This window comes from Hermetia illucens, chromosome 3 (assembly GCF_905115235.1).
Source record: "Hermetia illucens chromosome 3, iHerIll2.2.curated.20191125, whole genome shotgun sequence".
NCBI lineage: Eukaryota > Metazoa > Arthropoda > Insecta > Diptera > Stratiomyidae > Hermetia > Hermetia illucens.
In genome coordinates this window covers 126480890-126499920 of record NC_051851.1, presented here as the reverse complement: position 1 = coordinate 126499920, position 19031 = coordinate 126480890, and the positions used below count along the sequence as shown (strand labels likewise).

General features: G+C 42.5%; 2 protein-coding genes across 2 annotated transcripts; both read left to right on the top strand.

The window, feature by feature from the left end:
- The first annotated feature begins 2011 nt into the window (after positions 1 to 2011).
- LOC119651195 lies at positions 2012 to 2839 on the top strand. Its single transcript, XM_038054636.1, has 2 exons — positions 2012 to 2136; positions 2205 to 2839. The coding sequence occupies exons 1-2, from the start codon at positions 2085 to 2087 to the stop codon at positions 2789 to 2791; spliced, it is 639 nt and encodes a 212-aa protein (XP_037910564.1). The 5' UTR covers positions 2012 to 2084; the 3' UTR covers positions 2792 to 2839.
- A 6921-nt stretch (positions 2840 to 9760) lies between these two features.
- On the top strand, positions 9761 to 10590 carry LOC119651198. The gene is made up of 2 exons (XM_038054640.1): positions 9761 to 9889; positions 9957 to 10590. The coding sequence occupies exons 1-2, from the start codon at positions 9838 to 9840 to the stop codon at positions 10541 to 10543; spliced, it is 639 nt and encodes a 212-aa protein (XP_037910568.1). The 5' UTR covers positions 9761 to 9837; the 3' UTR covers positions 10544 to 10590.
- The last annotated feature ends 8441 nt before the right edge of the window (positions 10591 to 19031 follow it).

The following is a 19031-nucleotide window of genomic DNA, read 5'->3' as shown; positions in this document are numbered from 1 at the left end:
TTTGAGTGATCCCTGCTATCGAAAAGATAATAGCCAAAATAATCCAAGAGGGCATCAACGAAGATCTCAAAAAATAGAGCGATAAAGATCAAGCTGGGTTTTGCACTGAATCGTCCTGCACTGACCACATCAATACCCTTTGTGAGAGTATATGAGTTCGAATTTTCAGTTTATCATCCTGCCTTGTCCGACCGGTGTGATGGGCTTCAACGGAAGATGACATAATCACTTAAGGATCCTCAACTACGCAGATGACATATGTTTTGTCTCTACGCAGATACCATGTGTTTTCTCTCTGACAGAGTCATGTATGTTGGTCAAATGGCTATGGATCTGGAAAGAGTAGCAAGTAGAGCCGGACTAAAAATAAGCATTCATAAAACCAAGATTGCCAGTCTGACTGGTCCTTGCACTCTCCCTATTCTGAATAATGAGTAGAACATTGAAGACTTCATCGATTTATACTTCTCGAAAAGTTTGTTTCTGCCGAAGTTATCTCAATACCAAGATCAGGTTGGACTGTTCTGTGTTAATGTTCTTTCTGTAAAGCTGTATCGCTATAGCACATGGAAGGTGACCACAATTGTTAGTCTAAAGGTCCAAGTTTTCGTCTGTGATGTGTCGTCGGGGTACGCCGGCCTGGTCGAATTTCAAATGAAGTTTCTCGTCGGCGCACAGGCCATTTGCCCGTGGAACCGCAAGTCGAAAGGCGCAAGTGGCAGTTGATAAGTCGTCCATTATGGAAGGATGACAACTCCATGCAGTGGAATCCACCCCAAGATGGACGACGAATAGGTGACCCCAGGTATGTGTTCCTGCGCAGAACAATAGAGGAAGAATGGAAGCACCTCGGAGAGTCCTGGATGAAGCAGAAGTGCTTTTCATCATAGGCACGGACTATGGCAAACCGAGTGGTGGCAGGCAACCATGTAAAAGCAAACATGCTGGTTCCAATGTGCAATATTGCTCTCTGCACAGACATGATTCTAATGAGAAGTACAGAATTTGTTAAATTGTGGTACGGTTAGGTATTTATTAATTTTAGGAACAAACGGACAGTGGAATAAGTGGTTCGTTTGTAACCTGCGTGTAGACGGAATATTTCAGTTAACTACATCTAGGTGCCGGGGACTGCATCGTGAATTGACGACCAATTCCAAGTTAATGGATTAGCTTTCCTGTCATGGTTGGCGGTCCTTTTAACCATCACCAACATTTGCGTTGGTTACACGCTGTTAATGCGGACCTGCTGAAGTAATAATGGTAAACTCTGGAAACGCCTCTGCGGCAGGCGGAACCATGCCTCTGGACATTATGCGCTTACCCGTTACCGCTCTACGGTTAGCGAGTTTACGATCCATTGACAAAGTTAGACTTCTATCGGATATCTGCCAACTGCCTCGACTTACTTTTGCTATCTAATGGCGGATCTTATACCTTACCTTACCTTATATCTTACTTGATAGGTTCCTCAGTTCACACAATCACAACGCTCTTGCACTTGTATCACCCACTGCCAGTGAAGCTGCAGTGACCTTTATGCATGCAAATTGAACCCATCCATTTCTCATCTTCCCACAAATGACCAGGAATCGGCTATGGCGGCATGAAATTCGATAATAACAAAAGTTGTTTCTTGCCTACACCAAACAATTGTCACCAATAATGCAAGTTCAACCGTACTCGATATGATAAGTGTGTTATCAAAAATATAGTATTTATGTTTTCACTTTGTCGACGAGCAACGAAGCCACTACAAAAAATGTTTTAACTACCCAAGATCTCGTGATCCCGGGGAGATTATCACGTCCAACAAAGTATGACTTTTCTTTAAAAAAACTGCAGCAGCTACATGTGTGCATTCCACGCCGTAAAATTTCAAAGTCAGTATTTGTTAATTAACTGTCGAATTAGTAAAATAATAAGGGTGATTAAAGGTTTATTAGGAATACAATTTAATATTAAGTAGTGATATTCCGATTGGGGTGCAGCAGAACGATAGATAAGATATTATTTAACTATAAATTGTTGTGTTTTGGACCACTGCAACTCAGATTCAGTCAATAAACCGAATTCAAACAAACATGAAGGTCCTTGCTTTGGTCTTAGCAGCTGTAGCCCTTTGCTCCGCCGCCCGTAAGTTCCCCTTTCATATCCGCAAGGCTCATTTCAGATAATACAAATAAATATTCGTTTCATTATAGCCCGTGAGGATGGTCCAGGATGCCGTGCCCCAAATGGTGGTGGTCTTGTTCCAGTCCTCGAGGAATTTATTGATATGGTCCCACTTGACCAAATCTTGGAAATCCTTTTGACAGCCATCACCTCTGATCCAGAAGTCCAAACCGTGATGGAGTACCTCTCGGGAGAAGAATTCCACGGAATCCTTCTCAGTATTAAGAACGATCCTGAATTCGATGGTTTGATTGCCTTCTGTTGTCAAGAATTGTACCTCGATGCTGCCTACTACATCAACTTCCTCCTCGGTATCCTCGGATTCCCTGAAATCCGTTCAGACCGTGCCTACCGTGCTGGTGGATTGAACGGCATGCTGGACGAAATCCTCGCCCTTATTCCACTCGATGCTTTGGAAGCCCTCCTTAATGAGAAATTGGCCACCGACTACTACCTCCAATTGGCCTTCAAGAAGATCAACTCTGATGAATTCGGTGCCGTCATTGAACGTCTCCAATCCAACGTTGCCTACGTCGACATGAAGGATCGTCTCCGTGGTTTGGGAGTTGATGTTGATGGAATTATTGACTTCATTAACAAGATCTTCCAACGTTAAGTACTGTAACTTAAAGAGTTGAGCAAAATAAATGCTATTGGAATAAACTTTCTCGTGTACTCTATATATTTTATTATGGAAAACTCCAAAGGAAGTTTCAATGTATTGTGAATCAGATATGCAGGTACCCTCCTTAATGAGTATTTGGAGTGATCAAAATAATTTTGTTTTTCTAGGGAACATAGACCAAAAATCTTAATTTCAAGTTAGTGAAGACACCGACTAATAATCTTGTCCTTTTCTGCGAATTCACAATTTCCTTGAATTTTAACATCCACATTCTAACCGCTTCGGGTAGGAAGGCCGTGTGTTTTCTGTTCGTCTTATTTATATTTTATATTTTGAGGCCTAGACTTTATGTTTGTACATTATTGTAATCATTTTCAGACTTTTTAATTAGTTCTCTGGTAGCGGGAGCTGTTTCACATCATGGTACCATTTTTAACCCTCAATCCCCAAAATTTGATCACATATCACAAATGACCGTAGATCAGTTTCGAAAAGTACTAACTGGGTCTTTCTGCCTGACAACTTAGATGACCATTTTGAATAAGAAAAAATAATGCCACTCACGGCATCTCAACCACACATTCTCAGTAAATTTCATCATAATGGTCTCAGTCGACAAACAGACAGACGCATAGACAAACATTGAATTGATTTCAATGGATGCTTTAGACAGAAACACTAAAGGGGTTTACCATTGATGAAAAATTTAATATAAAGATAGCAGCTATAAGGTCCCATACATCAGTAAATGTCAGGATGTTGTATTCCATTTGAAGGCGATTACAGTGACTCTAGTCAACTGCAAGAGCAGAAAAAAGACTAATGATGCTTCAGAGCAAGTTAAAGGAAGACGGTAGGAGGGTTGTGGAGCATTTTGGCGGTGCACTCAAAGAACGACAAAAAGGTCTTGGAACTTGTGGTCGAAAACAAAATTCAGGGCCTCCTTTATCTTTCCCAGGTAGTACTTCAAAATGCAACCGCATTGCCAAAACTCTTGACACCATGTTCCAGTGTTTGAAAACTTGAGGTTGGCTAGGTTTAATTATGATCAAAGTGCACCTTTCACTCCTTTTACCCTTACCCGAATAGATGCCGCAATCCCCTGGGGATTTGACTCGGTTCTTAGGAACGCAAAGCTCCCTATAACCATTGACGATGTTAATCTATTCTTGGAAAATTGATACATTATTATATTCCCTCACTGAGTGGAGATGTGCCAACTCGCGAAGATTCCGTAAGAAGACGCTCTCGGTAAGAAGTCTTGAAATTTTAGTGTCAGAAGAAGCCCAACAAAGTAGTCTTTTCCTGGAAAAAGCGGTTTCTCTGCTACATTTGCATGGTGGACCACCGGGTAAAGATATTCACGATTAGTCAACAGCAACGATAAGAAGAAGAGAGGTTTCGCTATTATGGATTATACATCCTCTGTGGCTCCCACAAGTACCGTAAGTCGCGAGGAGCCGATGAAATTATAGCCGAATTGGATAAATATGGAGGCGAAAAAGTACGCCAAGCGGTATATCAACTGATGCTCAAGGTTTGGCACAGCGAATGAATGCCTGATGACTGGCAACGAGGCATTATCTGCTCCACACATAAAAAGGGGGATATCACGCAGTGCAGCAATTACAGAGTATAACGTTGCTGATTACCATCTATAAGATATTATCCGGCTATTGCTAGGCCGAATAGCCCCATACGGTCAGAAGATTATCGGACTCCCAGAAAATCTCCACTCTATGCAACTCAGCGACAGATTCTTCTCTGTGGCAAGCGATGGAAAAGCTGCTGAAATATGACTATCAGATGCATTATCTTTTTATTGACTTCAAGGCCGCCTATGACAGCATAGCCAGGGTAAAACCGTATACAGCTATAAGAAAATTCGATATCCCCACGAAATTGATAAGACTTACCACATTCACCAATGTGCGAGGCCAGATAAAAGCAGCAGGATCGCTCTCGAGGCCATTCAGCATCAACAACGGTCTAAGACAATGGGATGTCCCATCATGCATCCTCTTTAACCTGGCCCTGGAGAAAGTGATTCGCAATGCAGATGTCAATGCAAGAGGCACCGTCCTCTTCTAGTCCATCTAACTACTAGCCTATGATATTGACATCATGGGAAGAGAGCCTATTCCAATTTACAAACATTTTTTCGCTCGATACGTCTCACCATAGAGTCAAGGCCCTTACTGAACAATGATCTTGCCAGTCCTTAAGTATTCCTCGGAGACCTCGGTTATTACCAAAAAAAAATTGCGCAATCTTGGCCGCGTTAGAGAGAAGAATCCTCCGAAAAATGTTTGGCTCAGAGATGCCCGAGAGTTTTTGGGATATCGAATTGGTGGACTTCGGCTCAAAACCAGGGTGTCTGAAGTTCCTTACTAAGCCAAGCCTAGACCGGATATCGGTTGTTGCGTCTTTGATAATGGTGATGAGAGGACTATTCGAGATGACGGATTTTCTCAAGATCTAATCAGAACCAATTTATGCAGGAATATGTTTTAGAAATTATTGCCTACGGAACTGATTATGCAACTTGGCACGATCCTGATATTTCAGAAAGTTGCCGAGGAAAACGCTCCCGATAAGGAAACAAAATGTGTCATTCAGAACGCCTTCCAGACGAATGACTTATTGTATGAGGCAACAAGTGTGCTGCAGCAGACCTGATTCAAAAGGTATCTGGGTGCTTGGAAGAAACGAAGATGTCTTTAGGAAAGAGGACCATCAACCGGGGAAATTGGAAAACAGATGAATCTTGGTAAATCTTTTATTCTTCCCTAGGTGGATTTGTTACGGTAATAAGGACATAAAAGAATTAATTCGTTTCGGTGGTGCGCCGAGTAAAGGTTATGCCGCAATTACTTACAGCAGGATTAAGCCAGAAAATGGGTGTGTTGTCCGACTTATCGCAGCAAAGGTGCCCCTCGACGGCTCGGATTAGCTAAGCTGGAACTACAAAATAAATTATTTTGCGAATCCCTCCTGATCAGGCCCATCACCGAGCGAGACAGTATAATCGGTAAAAGCGCTTCTCAACGGAATAAAAATTGAAGAAGAGCAAGTTTGAGGCCAATTCTTCTAAAACACAGAGCCTGGCGGGGCGATGATTGAGGGAGTAGAGCGCTGGCCTCTCGATTTCGTTCTTCTGGGTTCGAGTCCCAGTCTGCGTGGATCTGTGTGTTTGTCTTGTATTTGTGTTGCTGCTGTGAGCTTATCACACAGTACCAAGTGTGAAAATAACTGAACTGAAGCACACTCTCACTGTTTGAAAGCCATATACTCCAATAGGGGTGCACAAGAGACAAGCATACACCGATTTCATCATGGGCGGTTGAACTAGAACTCAGCCTCGTCATCAGAAGTTTGTAAACTACGGTCCATTTTTCGAGGACCACCCTTTTTGAAGGGTGAACTACCAGCTACTCGCCTTGTGGTAGGTAAGCCTATGATCATCATCACCCTAAGATGGAAAAATCAGTTTTCTTCCTGGCCCCAGAAGTGCAGTAAGTAGAAATTACGGCTGTCAGGTGCCAGCAAATGGAACTGTTAAGGATGCATCGCAAGATTGAGACAGAGACTACCTCTAAAAAAACAGTAAACTCAACCCCTTTGTGGTGAAAGATAGTGGTTTTCTCAGAGTGGGAGGATGCTTGAGCAATGAGCTGATTCCAATTGAGCAATGCCATCCTGTCTTTTTACAATAATATCATCCAGTGCACTATCTGATTAGGCAGAACAATGAGGAGAATAATTATTACACAGTGGGGCTCACCATGCTTACAATCCGGGAAACTCGTTATATTATTTACCTGCGTTAGAACAAATAGTTAACAAATGGATAAAAGAATGTACCAAGTATATTCGGATGAAAAGTCTGACAATCTCCCCTACGTACGAATAGCAGCTGATTTTATAGTCGAAACGCGGAAACTCATCTCTGCAGCCATTTTGTTATAATAGTATAACAAAATTCCAAAGTGAAGGTCCTCCATCTAGGAATTTATTCCGACCATAGTATCAATGCATACCTTGAGGCCTTCCAAAGGCTCGTGATTCAACTGGAGAAAATGAGTTCGCCGAAAAATTTGAAGGCGTATTATTCGCACAAGTGGTTCTAGTGTTGTGGTTTTAATTTTTCCTGGCAACTTTACATCGTCGTCCACAGAGGCGATGTTAGAGTCAAGGAGTGTTTATGTTGGATAACGATTAAGTCAAAGTATTCGACCTGAAATATAAAATAGCCGGGAACAAACTTATTCGGATTAGGTGAGCGCCAACCACAATTCTTATCGCTCCATAACGGAGAAGATGAAGATGAAGTTAGAAATTTTATATAATTTTATATTGTTTACGGTTGTTCGAGATGCCATGGTCAGTAAAAAAGAAGAGGTACCAGTATCTGAAATTGCCTCTCTGCTACAAGCGCCAAATTATGCCGTTATCGGGCGATAGAAAGTAGTCATGATGAAATAGGAAATATCAAAACTATCGATGAAGCTGCATGCCTTGATAAGAGGGATCACAGGAATTTTACCCGGGATCTGGGATCAACTGTCCCTTTTCGTCGCACTTCCATCGATATCAGGCATCACAGAAGCAATGTTAGATATACCAACATCTTCGCTTTCAGTGACAGAAACCCCTTCGACACAGGTAGTCAAACGATTATAAATTCAGCTCGCAGAGCTTAAAGCCGAGATACACGCTGTTAAACAACAGATTCATTCGTTCATTCATCCAGACGGAAATGTCACCGTTCTTGGTCCAGGGCGTGTATTCAGTGCAGCTACAAAATTCTTGGCTGCAGGATAGAGATATTATTATATATACTGCATTATACCATGTAACTGGGCTTTGAAGACTTCGTTTCATCCCCTCCCCTCCGCTCGAAATACGAAAGTATAGTAGGTGCTGATACAATCATATAATCGCGTTTCAAAAACCAAGGGGAATAAAAAGAAGACGCTCCAACGCAATGCAAAGGAAACAGCAGCAGCTACCGCAAAGTCCGAACCAATCACGTGACCAAAAGGTGCAAACAGGGGCGTCAATATCTCAGCAGCCAATTCAACAAACCATATCGCAAAATTTCAAATACCACCAGCAATTCAACAATAACAACACCACAAACGCACAGGTGGCGTCACGACACGGCAAGCTGAATCATTTTAATTTCGTTCCAACCAATAACTGCCATGGGAGAGCTGCGGGTGTGCTGATGACCTCCAAACACTTACCTGGAGTAAGAAAACCGGATACCCCCTCAACTAGTTTAATTAATTCTCTTTTCTACCCAATGAAGTAGAGCAGCCACTCGGTAGAAAAGAGACAATACTCAAAGCTTCTAGATTGTAAATACCACAATTAGACGCAAGTCCTTTGTTACCGATATACGTTATTCAAATAAACACATTAAATTTATCAAGCAAAAGAGGCTTTTACTGAATTTCTGCTGCCAACGATTCATCCACCTGGTAATTCCCAAACTGCAATGACACTTCCCCAGTGCTTTAGGTTCCGGTTGCCCTTATAGACTTGATTCAGGGGCTCTAATAACATAGTGTTGCATCAAAAGTGCTGACGATATTTCCGCAAGATTGGCTAGATTGCATAGACATAGACATGAGTACCTCGCGGCAAGAATTAGAAGAAACCTTCGGGTCGGAACCGGATTTTTGGCAATACATCACACTTAGTTGCGTGGTACGGGATTCGCTATTGGCTATGCTAGTCACCTGTGGAAAAATTTGGGTAATTAAGAGATGGGGCAGAGCAGGCGGACAGACCGAAAATGAACCGAAAACTAAAAATTATCAAGCGAAGGTTTGAGAACTTTTGGTCGTAGCTTCATAATGATACGAACTAGAAGCAGAACGAATCAACAGCAAATTTCCTCGGGTGGGAGGGAAACCCGACTAAAATTTGCAATTTTGGCTGGTCCGAACATAGCCAGCTTGTATTCAGTTTAAGGATAGACCCCCCTCCCTCCCAACATCTACTTACTATTTTCCTCATATTTACTACCCCTTGAAAAGGGGCTGCCTCGTTCGCAGCCTCAACATGGCACAATTTTGTTGCAATGCGTCCAGATTTAGTAATTTGGTCCACTAGATCCTTGGTTCATCCCTAAAGATCTACTCAAGCAGTTCTGATGTCGTTAACAAAATCCCTTGTTCTAACAGATAGAATAAGAATAAAATTTCCAGCTAAATGCAATGAGGTTGAGGATGTACTCTACCAAGGATTTTACTTCTTTCCGCGTTCAACCCCGAAATTTTACTGTTTCACCATCCCCTCTTACATTGCTCATATACATATATAACGAGTAAGAGGTTTTTGTACACTCCCGAGTGACAAGGGCGTGGCCACAACCCTGACGAAACCCTCGCAGTAGGCGGAACTCCACTTCTGAACATTATAGCGCCTAGTCGTCAATTGGTCTACCATTAAAAGATATGGACATTGTGTGGCCCACTACGAGCGCCCCAAATTTACAAAATTAGCCGATCTCTGTTAATTATTTGAAACTTTCCCTTACCTCCCTTTACCCCAATTTGCTGCGATGAGCTCAAATTCAAGCCAGGTTCAACCGAACTTGATATGATGAGTCCATTATCAACAATGTTTACATTTTCATTTATATTGATTTTTCCACGAATACCGAAGCAATCAGAAAAGCCGCTTTCATTCCACAAGATCTCGTGATGTTGGAGCGATTACCACGTCCAAAAAGTATGATAAAAAAACTTCAACAGTTCCATGCGCGCACTCTGCCCCATGAAATTCCAAAATCAGTATCTGTTAATTAAGCGATGAATTAGTAGAATAATTAAGGAGATTAAAGTTTCGGTAGGGGTATAATCTGATATTAGGTGGTGATATTTAATTGGCGTTCAGCAGATTTGTTTTTTCTTCAGGGAAAAAAGATTTATTACACGCTAGATAAGATATTATGTGCACTATAAATTGTTGCATTTTTGACCACTGCAACTCAGATTCAGTCAATAAACCGAGTTCAAACAAACATGAAGGTCCTTGCTTTGGTCTTAGCAACCGTTGCACTTTGCTCCGCCGCCCGTAAGTTCCCCTTTATATCCGCAAGCCTCATTCCAAATAATACAAATTAATATTCGTTTATTTATAGCCCGTGAGGATGGTCCAGGATGTCGTGCCCCAAATGGTGGTGGTCTTGTCCCAGTCCTCGAAGAATTCATTGATATGGTCCCACTTGACCAAATCTTGGAAATCCTTTTGACCGCCATCACCTCTGATCCAGAAGTCCAAACCGTGATGGAGTACCTCTCAGGAGAAGAATTCCATGGCATCCTTCTTAGTATCAAGAACGATCCTGAATTCGATGGTTTGATTGCCTTCTGTTGTCAAGAGTTGTACCTCGATGCTGCCTACTACATCAACTTCCTCCTCGGTATCCTCGGATTTCCTGAAATCCGTTCAGACCGTGCTTACCGTGCTGGTGGATTGAACGGCATGTTAGACGAAATCCTTGCCCTTATCCCACTCGATGCTTTGGAAGCCCTCCTTAATGAGAAGTTGGCCACCGACTATTACCTCCAATTGGCCTTCAAAAAGATCAACTCTGATGAATTCGGTGCCGTCATTGAACGTCTCCAAGCTAACGTTGCCTACGTCGACATGAAGGATCGTCTCCGTGGTTTGGGAGTTGACGTTGATGGAATTATTGACTTTATTAACAAGATCTTCCAACGTTAATTACTGTAACTTAAAGAGCTGAGAAAAATAAATGCTATTTGAATACATTTTTTTGGGTAATACACATTTCATCATAAATAATTCGAAAGGAAACTGTAGTGTGTTCTGAATAAGATATGCAGATATTCTCCGTAACTATAATTTAGAATGATTAAAATATTCATCAATTTAAGTTTGCCTCGTATGATTGCACTACAGTGCAGCATTGCATGCTCGTAGATGTTAGAAATGGACAAAATGATCATTCATGTTGACTATGCTCAGCTACAAGGCGAGAACTAAGAAAAATTAACGAAGAAGGTCTAAAAGAACCTACTAGCAATTCCACAGAACTCAAGTGTCAATTATGTCCATAACCAACATTTAGTAACATTACAAATGGTGCATAATTTGAGACTAAATATTCGTTAGGTTTTTAGGTTTTTTATTAGTAAACTATAGGTCAGGACACCACCTTGTCGTCACAGGGAAGCCGGTAGTAAAGGTATCGAGAAGCTTTGGATTTGGAATTTCCAAGTGGTTAGAAATCACAGACTCGACCCATCTGCGATTATGAGCAACCAAGCCACGAACGAGGCACGGAGTTTGGAGCCTTCAGAAAATTGTTCGCCCCGCATGGTAAAATCTATGAGGAGAAGGGAGGGGCCTGCTGTTCAACCCAATGGAGAAATTGCATTTACTGACTACGGCGCGCAGCCAGCCAGAAGGAAAAGTACGGCAACTATCATCTTGGGAAATCTGGAAATTAAACTATGGGCGCCCCGTTTTTTTGCAGTGGTAGGTAGGTGAATGCATTTACGCGCGGTATGTTGGCGTCAGCGCTCCTCGACAATGTTGTCTGGAGAGAGATCCTCTGTGTTTAAATAGAGCTGGTGACGAATTCCATCCCACTTTCCACAAGAAAAAAGGTATGTTGGGCATCGTCCACAACTCCATTGCAAAACACACAATTAAGAGATCGTGCCTTTTCCATCATATGCATATAAGACTGAAAACCTCCATGCCCACTTAGGAGCTGTGTTTGGAAATAATCAGTAACACCTTGCTTCCGATTCAGCCACGCAGCTAAGCTGCCAATGAACCGCGCAATCCATTCGCCTCTAGTCTCATCGTGCCAAGGTGGTTGACACTCATCTAGTGTACATTGCCGTCCTTAATGATCATTCACCTCCTTTGGCTCTCTTGGCTCTTTCCCGCAAGGAGGACACGAGGATCATTCCCACGATCATCATCACAGTTGGCTCAGAGATACGGTAAGCAGACGCCACCCGCAAACCTCTCGATCCTTGTATTTGCGTGTGATGCTTACGGTATACCTCTTTGCCAAGAGGGTGATCCAATATCTCTACGCCGTAAAGTAGGGCAGACTGTGTAGAACTCATCAGGAGACGTCGCCTGCTAGACGTAGGCCCCCAATATTTGCCGTTAGCTGACTCCAGCTGCAACCTTCTCCATTGCTGCTTTGATTTGCTCGAAAATGCTGATCTTTGTCTCAAGAGTCAGTTCAAGGTACTTTACCGTTAGTTTTGACTCGATTATCGGCGCACGGAGGGTCGATTTTTCCCAGTATAAGTTCAAACTATGAGCATCCATTCGCCTACCCATGGGTATCAATATGCCAAGTCCACTTTACGCCTGTTCAACAGTGCGTCCGGCAACAAGCGCTGCGACATCATCTGCATAATCGACCAAGCACGACTCTTCTGGCATGTCAAGTCTAAGCAGACTATCTTAGGAAGCGTTCCAGGAGTCCGACTCTAGGATGGATGGATATGGATCCATCCATGGAGGATGGCCTCCTGTGACCCTCTAGGATCTCATAAGAAAGAGAGCGGTTCCTGAGATAATTCCTCAATATCCATAAGAGATAGTTCCGCACGTGGAAAGTTTTGGCTAGTGTGCCTAGAACGTCTTCGCATCCACGACTTGCATGATGTTTATTGCGCTGTGGAGTCTCCTCTGCCATTATGATGCATGCCTCCTTCTGGTCGTATAGACATTTTGTAAAACGGCGGAGTTTGTAACACTCCTTCCTGAGCTTTTCAATTTCCAATGTCCACCAGCACATAGAAGATGGATGCCCTCCTGGGCACCTAAACCCCGCAGGACTTCGTTATCAAGTTCGTAACTGAATTTACGATAGTGTCAGCCAAAACTCCCAGGAGTGCCATCCAGAGCAGCGCCACCAGTTCCAAGATTATCGACAAATCTCCCAGTGTTTTTTTTGCACGCCAAAAACACACCGATAATTTGTGTCAACCAGTTCGAAGGCAAAGTATTGATGGTCGCTTGCTCAGAAGTTTTCAAGAACTCATCAGCTTTGGTCAAGAACCCTAAGGTGGTTGTCATCCCGAACCCCGGCAGCGGTATCTGATATATCGGGGGGGAATGAAGCTGGGTTAACCTGGGACGGGTCCCAACTAGCGAGAAAGAGAAACTCTTCGATAATGAGGAGGCTGCATCGGAGTTATCCGTGAGACCCACACTGGATGTGGAAGATTCATCGTTCAATGTTAGTGCGCGCCAGAAGCGTGAAGCCAACTCATCTACGGTGGGCAATGATTTATTGTGCTTCAACTAGGAACAATATCCACGTTCCCGGGTGAGCACGCACCGGTTTGCGGGAGGTCCAATAAACGAGAGATCTCAACGAAGTTAGTCCCTCACATAGGAAAACGAATACGAAGGAAAGGACAAAGAGGATGTAATTGCAGTTCCGTTTCTGATCGCTGACGTGAGAGGTTTACTTCGAAGATGACAAAGCATCTGAGGACGAATTTACCATTCTCTGGGAGTGGCTGTGGTAAAAAATGTTGGAAATGAAGTTAAGATTTAACAAACAAGGTAATCCCAGCTTTGAGATCAACGGTCGGCTCTGGTTTACCATTGTGAATGCCAAGCTATGCAGGATGGAACTTGACCGACATTGGATACCTGGCCCCCGAAGACATCATCTTCATGCTGGCTGAACTGAATCCGGCCAATGATTCCCAACACTGCAAGGCAAAGTTCATGGACGCCAACAAACATAAAGGGATTCAGCTTTGTATTCGAACTGAATGGTCTGAAGGTACTCAAGGACAACCACCATATGGTTCTGCACTTTTTCCTAGATAGATTGGAATTCGATCATATCAGGATACTGTAGAGTATTACCTTTATTTTGAGAGCGAAGAACAATGGCGGCGTCGGTTCATACAAAATAGATTCAATTGCAGCATATTCGGTTTTACCTTTCTTCGGCACCATGAGTGGACAGCTCTGTTTGAAAGCTTCTCGCATGCTAGTTGTGATCATCTGGGTTGTTTTCTCAATTCTAGTAATGTATTTGGTGCGTCTTCCAAGTATTGCAATTCGGGCGCTCAATTCAATCATTTGATGCTCTCCACTCTCCGACAAGGACCGCAATGTCAGGGGATGCCATCGTGATGTCGATGACCACGTTCTAGAAAGAAGATTCATTACCCAAATTGAGGATCTGCAATTCGCTTTCTACCAGATAGCATGTCTTACTCTGGGCTACCAAAGCCTGGGAAAAATTGTTATTCAGACCCAAGGAACTTCAGACAAATCAGCTTAACATCATTCTTGCTGAAATATTTGAGAGACCGGTTGAGTGTGGGAGCGCGCTAGGATGGCATCCGCTAAATGAAAATTTAGTATTTACAAACATGGAAAGTTAGTGCCTCAGACATTGACTTTTAGTAAATCCAAATCAAACTCCTATGATATTATAATATATATTCCCTGCCTAGTGGAAAGCCTGGGGTTGCTTCCCAGACCCAATAAGCAGCCTGGAAATCCAGCATCATTTCATCCTATCTGCCTGCCAGCAACAATGACCTATCGCAACGCCAGTATGGCACACCCGAACTCTGCGGGTGATGCAGTGAATTCTAGTGACTGGGGGCGACTTGAAGGCGCACCAGCTGATATAGGTATTTCTGAATGTTTGGCGAGTCTGATCGACAGTTATCTCGTGCTTGTACTTCCCGTCGCAGAGGAGGTTGCGATTGTAGGCTTTGTCGATGAACTGGGTGTAGTTGTTGCAGTAAAGCGCCCAGAGAATGTCGAGATCTAGCCGAAGGAGACGATAAGAAAAGCATCGGGAAGGTGAAAGTCTATGGACATATGGTCGTCTCTAAGCCGGAGCCAGGGGGTGATAATTGAAGGCAAAATGCTTAAATGATAGCACGGCTAAGCTGGAATGGAAGCTTGTCTTTCTATTTTTACGTTTCCGTGTACGCACAAAAAACGCTTCTATCCTGTGGCCGATGTTCACTTATCCGTCCATAGTGTGGTGGGTTAAGTTTACACTATAAACTGTGAGGAAGCGGAATTGACCGAGCATTTTCTATGATAGATATGCTCCCGTGGCACCGGGTAGCACCACATCCAGTAACGGAAATCCTTCGATACATAAACGTATCTGGGATATTTGCTTAGTCAGTGGAGTCGAGTACAATGGACCACTGCGGTCTGAGTGGCCAAAGGCTTTATCTGTCCCCCACCTCACAGAGTGTGGAAAATAGATTGCTGGGGCGAGGTGACACCAGTCTCTCAAAATTGTTCCTGGCAAGGATTCAGCTCCCGTTTTGCCATAAAACAAATATTTTTATACCTTTTCATCTGTCAGTCGCTTGTAAGGCAGATTGCGGGCTGACTCGAATTTACTTTAAGAATACATCTGTCAATCCTCTGAAGGGGTGAAGTCAGACCAAGAGCGGATCTATGAATGAAAGTCAAAAGAAATATACGGTTTACAGGAAAATTGTTTCTGGCAGTCATTTGTAGATCTCCATTTGTCAAACAGATGGCCGTGTGCTGAAACGGAGGCATTTATATGCGTCATTCAGGACGACGTGGTCACCAACCTTGTTTATAGAAGATCATAATAAAAGAGCGAGTGGAAACCGGCCGGTGCAGAATGGGTGGTTCGGCGTTAGAAATGTTGTGTAGGGTGATTCACCTTTAATGCAAGCATGAGCTGAGCACTAGAACATGGCCGGTTCACCGATACGAACCACAGGCAGAAATCAATAGTTCTATTTATGGTATGCATTGGGGCTGGAAAGTTTTAACTGACCCACTTGAAACTTAACAAGACAGGTCCTTTCGCTATATCCCTCACGATGTTGTTATTCCTCCTAATAGGAACATTGGGCGGAAACAAGTAAAGAAGAAGGTGAACTATGAAACGCTGGCTTGGGAAATTAGAGAAATTTTGCATCGCGTGATTGTGGTTGTAGTCCCCATAATATAGTCGGCTAGGTATGGTGTCTAAACCACACATGACTTTCTTAGATGTCCTGGGATTCTCATACAGACAGATTCAAGCCATACAGAAGTACAAAATTCTGCAACCGATGTTCTTTAATACATTCAAAGGGTATAACACGCAATGTAATTCTTGTTTTTGTGACAGCATTTAACACCGGCCCACATCCTTTACTAAAGTTCAGAAATCTAGAGTTTTAACGTTTAAACGTTTTTCCTCTTCAGGCAATGGTACTGGTTATTTTGGGTTCCTGACCAAACTACTTGGATGTGTAGGAAGTTTATCACTTTCACGAGTCTCGACGTTTCTGTGTGCAACACTAGGATTGGAATTTGTGCAGAGTATCGCCGTATCGCTAGGGAAGGTAGAAGAAATAGGCGCTCTTTTGTGAGCAAGTCTGCAGTATATGTCAAGTGACACAGAGAACAGAGGATGGGGTAGCTTGGCATTAATATCAGATTCTTGTGAGAAATAACTAGAATTTGATTTTATGTTGGCTAATGCCATTCATATTTCAGTGGCAGATTTCGCGAAGCTCATTTTTTTCAAGAATTAGCATCTGCTTTCGTATGAGCTTTTCCATCATGTTTTGCACTGGTGCCGTGAATTGATTTATCCTTTGAATGAGATTTTAGAGTATTTATGGTTTCGATACGCTGTGCTGACTCGGGGTGAAGGTCGACAGGGTTTTAGTAGTCATAAGATGTGTTGCGGTTGAGAACCGTGTTGAAATGTTTCCTCCACATTACCGCAAATGAAGAGTCAAACACAGACATTTCTGTAAGAACATAGTGAGAAACTTGCGACTACTTGCAAGTTCTGTCACGATGGGGGTATATGCGAGCGAAATTGTAATCTGTGCAGCATCCTCATCACCCCTATCGATCCTCAAACGGCTGAAGAGCCCACTTCACACCACGGATGTCCGCTAGACTATAAGGCACCCCTTTGGCACGTGGCCAACCACCAGGAAGGACAGCAGGATAGCTCTACCACTTTGCAATCGCCAAAAGTCAATCAATACGATTCTACAAGCGTTTCCCAATTTCTAGCCATCTTCAAATACCAAATCCTGCCATTTACAGCGTACGGGGAACTTTACGATTCCTCTCTGCTCAAAGAACGTTATACCCATTAATGTAACTGCTTTCGGACAGAGTTGGTAGAAAACACAGAGGTTGTAAATCGCTTTTAATAGTCTTATTTTACACTGGCTTGAGGGTGAACGGGATGCGAAACGATATGTGGGGCGGGCTTGAAAGAGTGGCAAAACAACGGAAAGCGATGAAACGGAATAAATACTTCAAATGCTATTGCCACCAATCCGCTCAATTTACAAACAAGTATGAATACCGGAAGCTCGGCGCTTTCGGTAAAAGGTTTTGTGTTCGTCTTATGTGAGCAACTCTCCATCCACATTTTTCATTAATACATATCTACATACATACCAGCGACATAAATACTGTGTTCAGCCTAAATAAACAAAAATTGTCTATTACCGCATTGATAAATTGATCTAACGCATCTTCTCGCACAAAAGCATGTACGTAGATTAAAAACCGCTGGTAAATTAAACAAGTCGGGAAACCGGAAGCTAGACGCTTCAGGTATGAAAGGTTTTGTGTATTTCTTTTATAAAGAGATTTGAGTGTGCATTTGTCCCATTAGCATGTAGCATGTAAAATATGCATATATTATGTGAAAATATCCACTTTCAAGTGATATTGACATTCATAGTATTGAATTTGCACAGAAGCGACAGCTTTGACCTCATATAACTTTGTTAGTAATAGTGCGATTTTCACTACATTTGGCGGGATCATGCTCCATGCGGCAGCCTACATCGCTGAAAAATTCTGTGATTCTAGGGTGAACTTGAGGGGGGTTTTCCTGTCCATTACTAAAAATTATAATAATGTACTATTATTAACTTTATTTGAACAGGTACCTGTATGGAGGGTATTTCGAAGCCTAGACACCATAAAGTGGCAGCCCCCTGATTTTTTTTTGATTTTTCGGTTGAGTAGTTCCTGAGAACGGGTTCGATAAAAAATGATCACTTTCAACCCCCCGCACTCCCAACTTTTCCAACAAATATCAAAACTAAGACCGGCTTCGAAAAGTACTTAGCGAGAACTTTAATTTAATACACCACATGACTATATTTGATGAAAAAAAAAAATGTACCCCCCCCCCTTTTGCATGTATGAGGACCCTCCCCCCTTAAATTCGACGTAAAGAGATGTAACTCGTTATATGTGTGAGCGTTCACAGTTCCCACCTTTCTACCAAATTTGGTGCCAATCGCTACAACCGTCTCCGAGAAAAATGTGTGTGATGGACAGACAAACAGACATACCGACAGACAGTAAACCGAATTTAATAAGGTTTTGTGTTTACACAAAAAACATTGTGTTTACACAAAACCTTAAAAAAGCCAACAAAGGAGAACTAAAACACGGTTCATATAAGTTCACTTTATATGATGATGACGTCATAGACGTTTTAGGTTGAAATAAATTTACCGGAATTGCGAAACTTTGACCTCCTTTAACTTTGTTCACAATAGTCGAATTGCCTTCAAACTTCTCAGAATTATGTAATATGCCTGGTCACGCTGTTGCCAAATTTTGTATCTTTAGGATGAAATTAAGGGGGTTTTCCGGTAAATTTTTAAATATACTATTATTAAATTTATTTGTATATCGCAACGGGATGTACTTTGTGGCATAAATTTCATATAGATGCATCATTGCGATGTTTCAGATTTTTGGGTTGGATAGGTTCTGAGAATGAGACTTGTTTCACTGTTTTGGGCTCACATTTTGAGTCCTATCTCTCCTATGTTTTACCCAATATCAGAAACAAAAGCAGTTTCACAAAGTACCATTCGAGCCCTTCGATTTGATACCTCACATGACCACATTCTGTGAAAAAGAATTACATCCCTCATTCTTGTGTATGATGGGGAGACCACCTTCAAACTTCACACAAAATGGCGTCACTCGCTGCATGTAAAGGGGCACATAGACCACATGTTCTCACCAATTTCGTGACAATCGATTCAACTGTTTCCGCGTAAATTAGGTGTGACAGACCGACAGACAGTCAGGCGGACAGACAGGCACTGAATCGAGGCTTTGTTTCACAACAAAATCTTAAAAAGAAAGGAGGTAAAGCATACTAATCAGCCGTCGTCTTACTCAATCA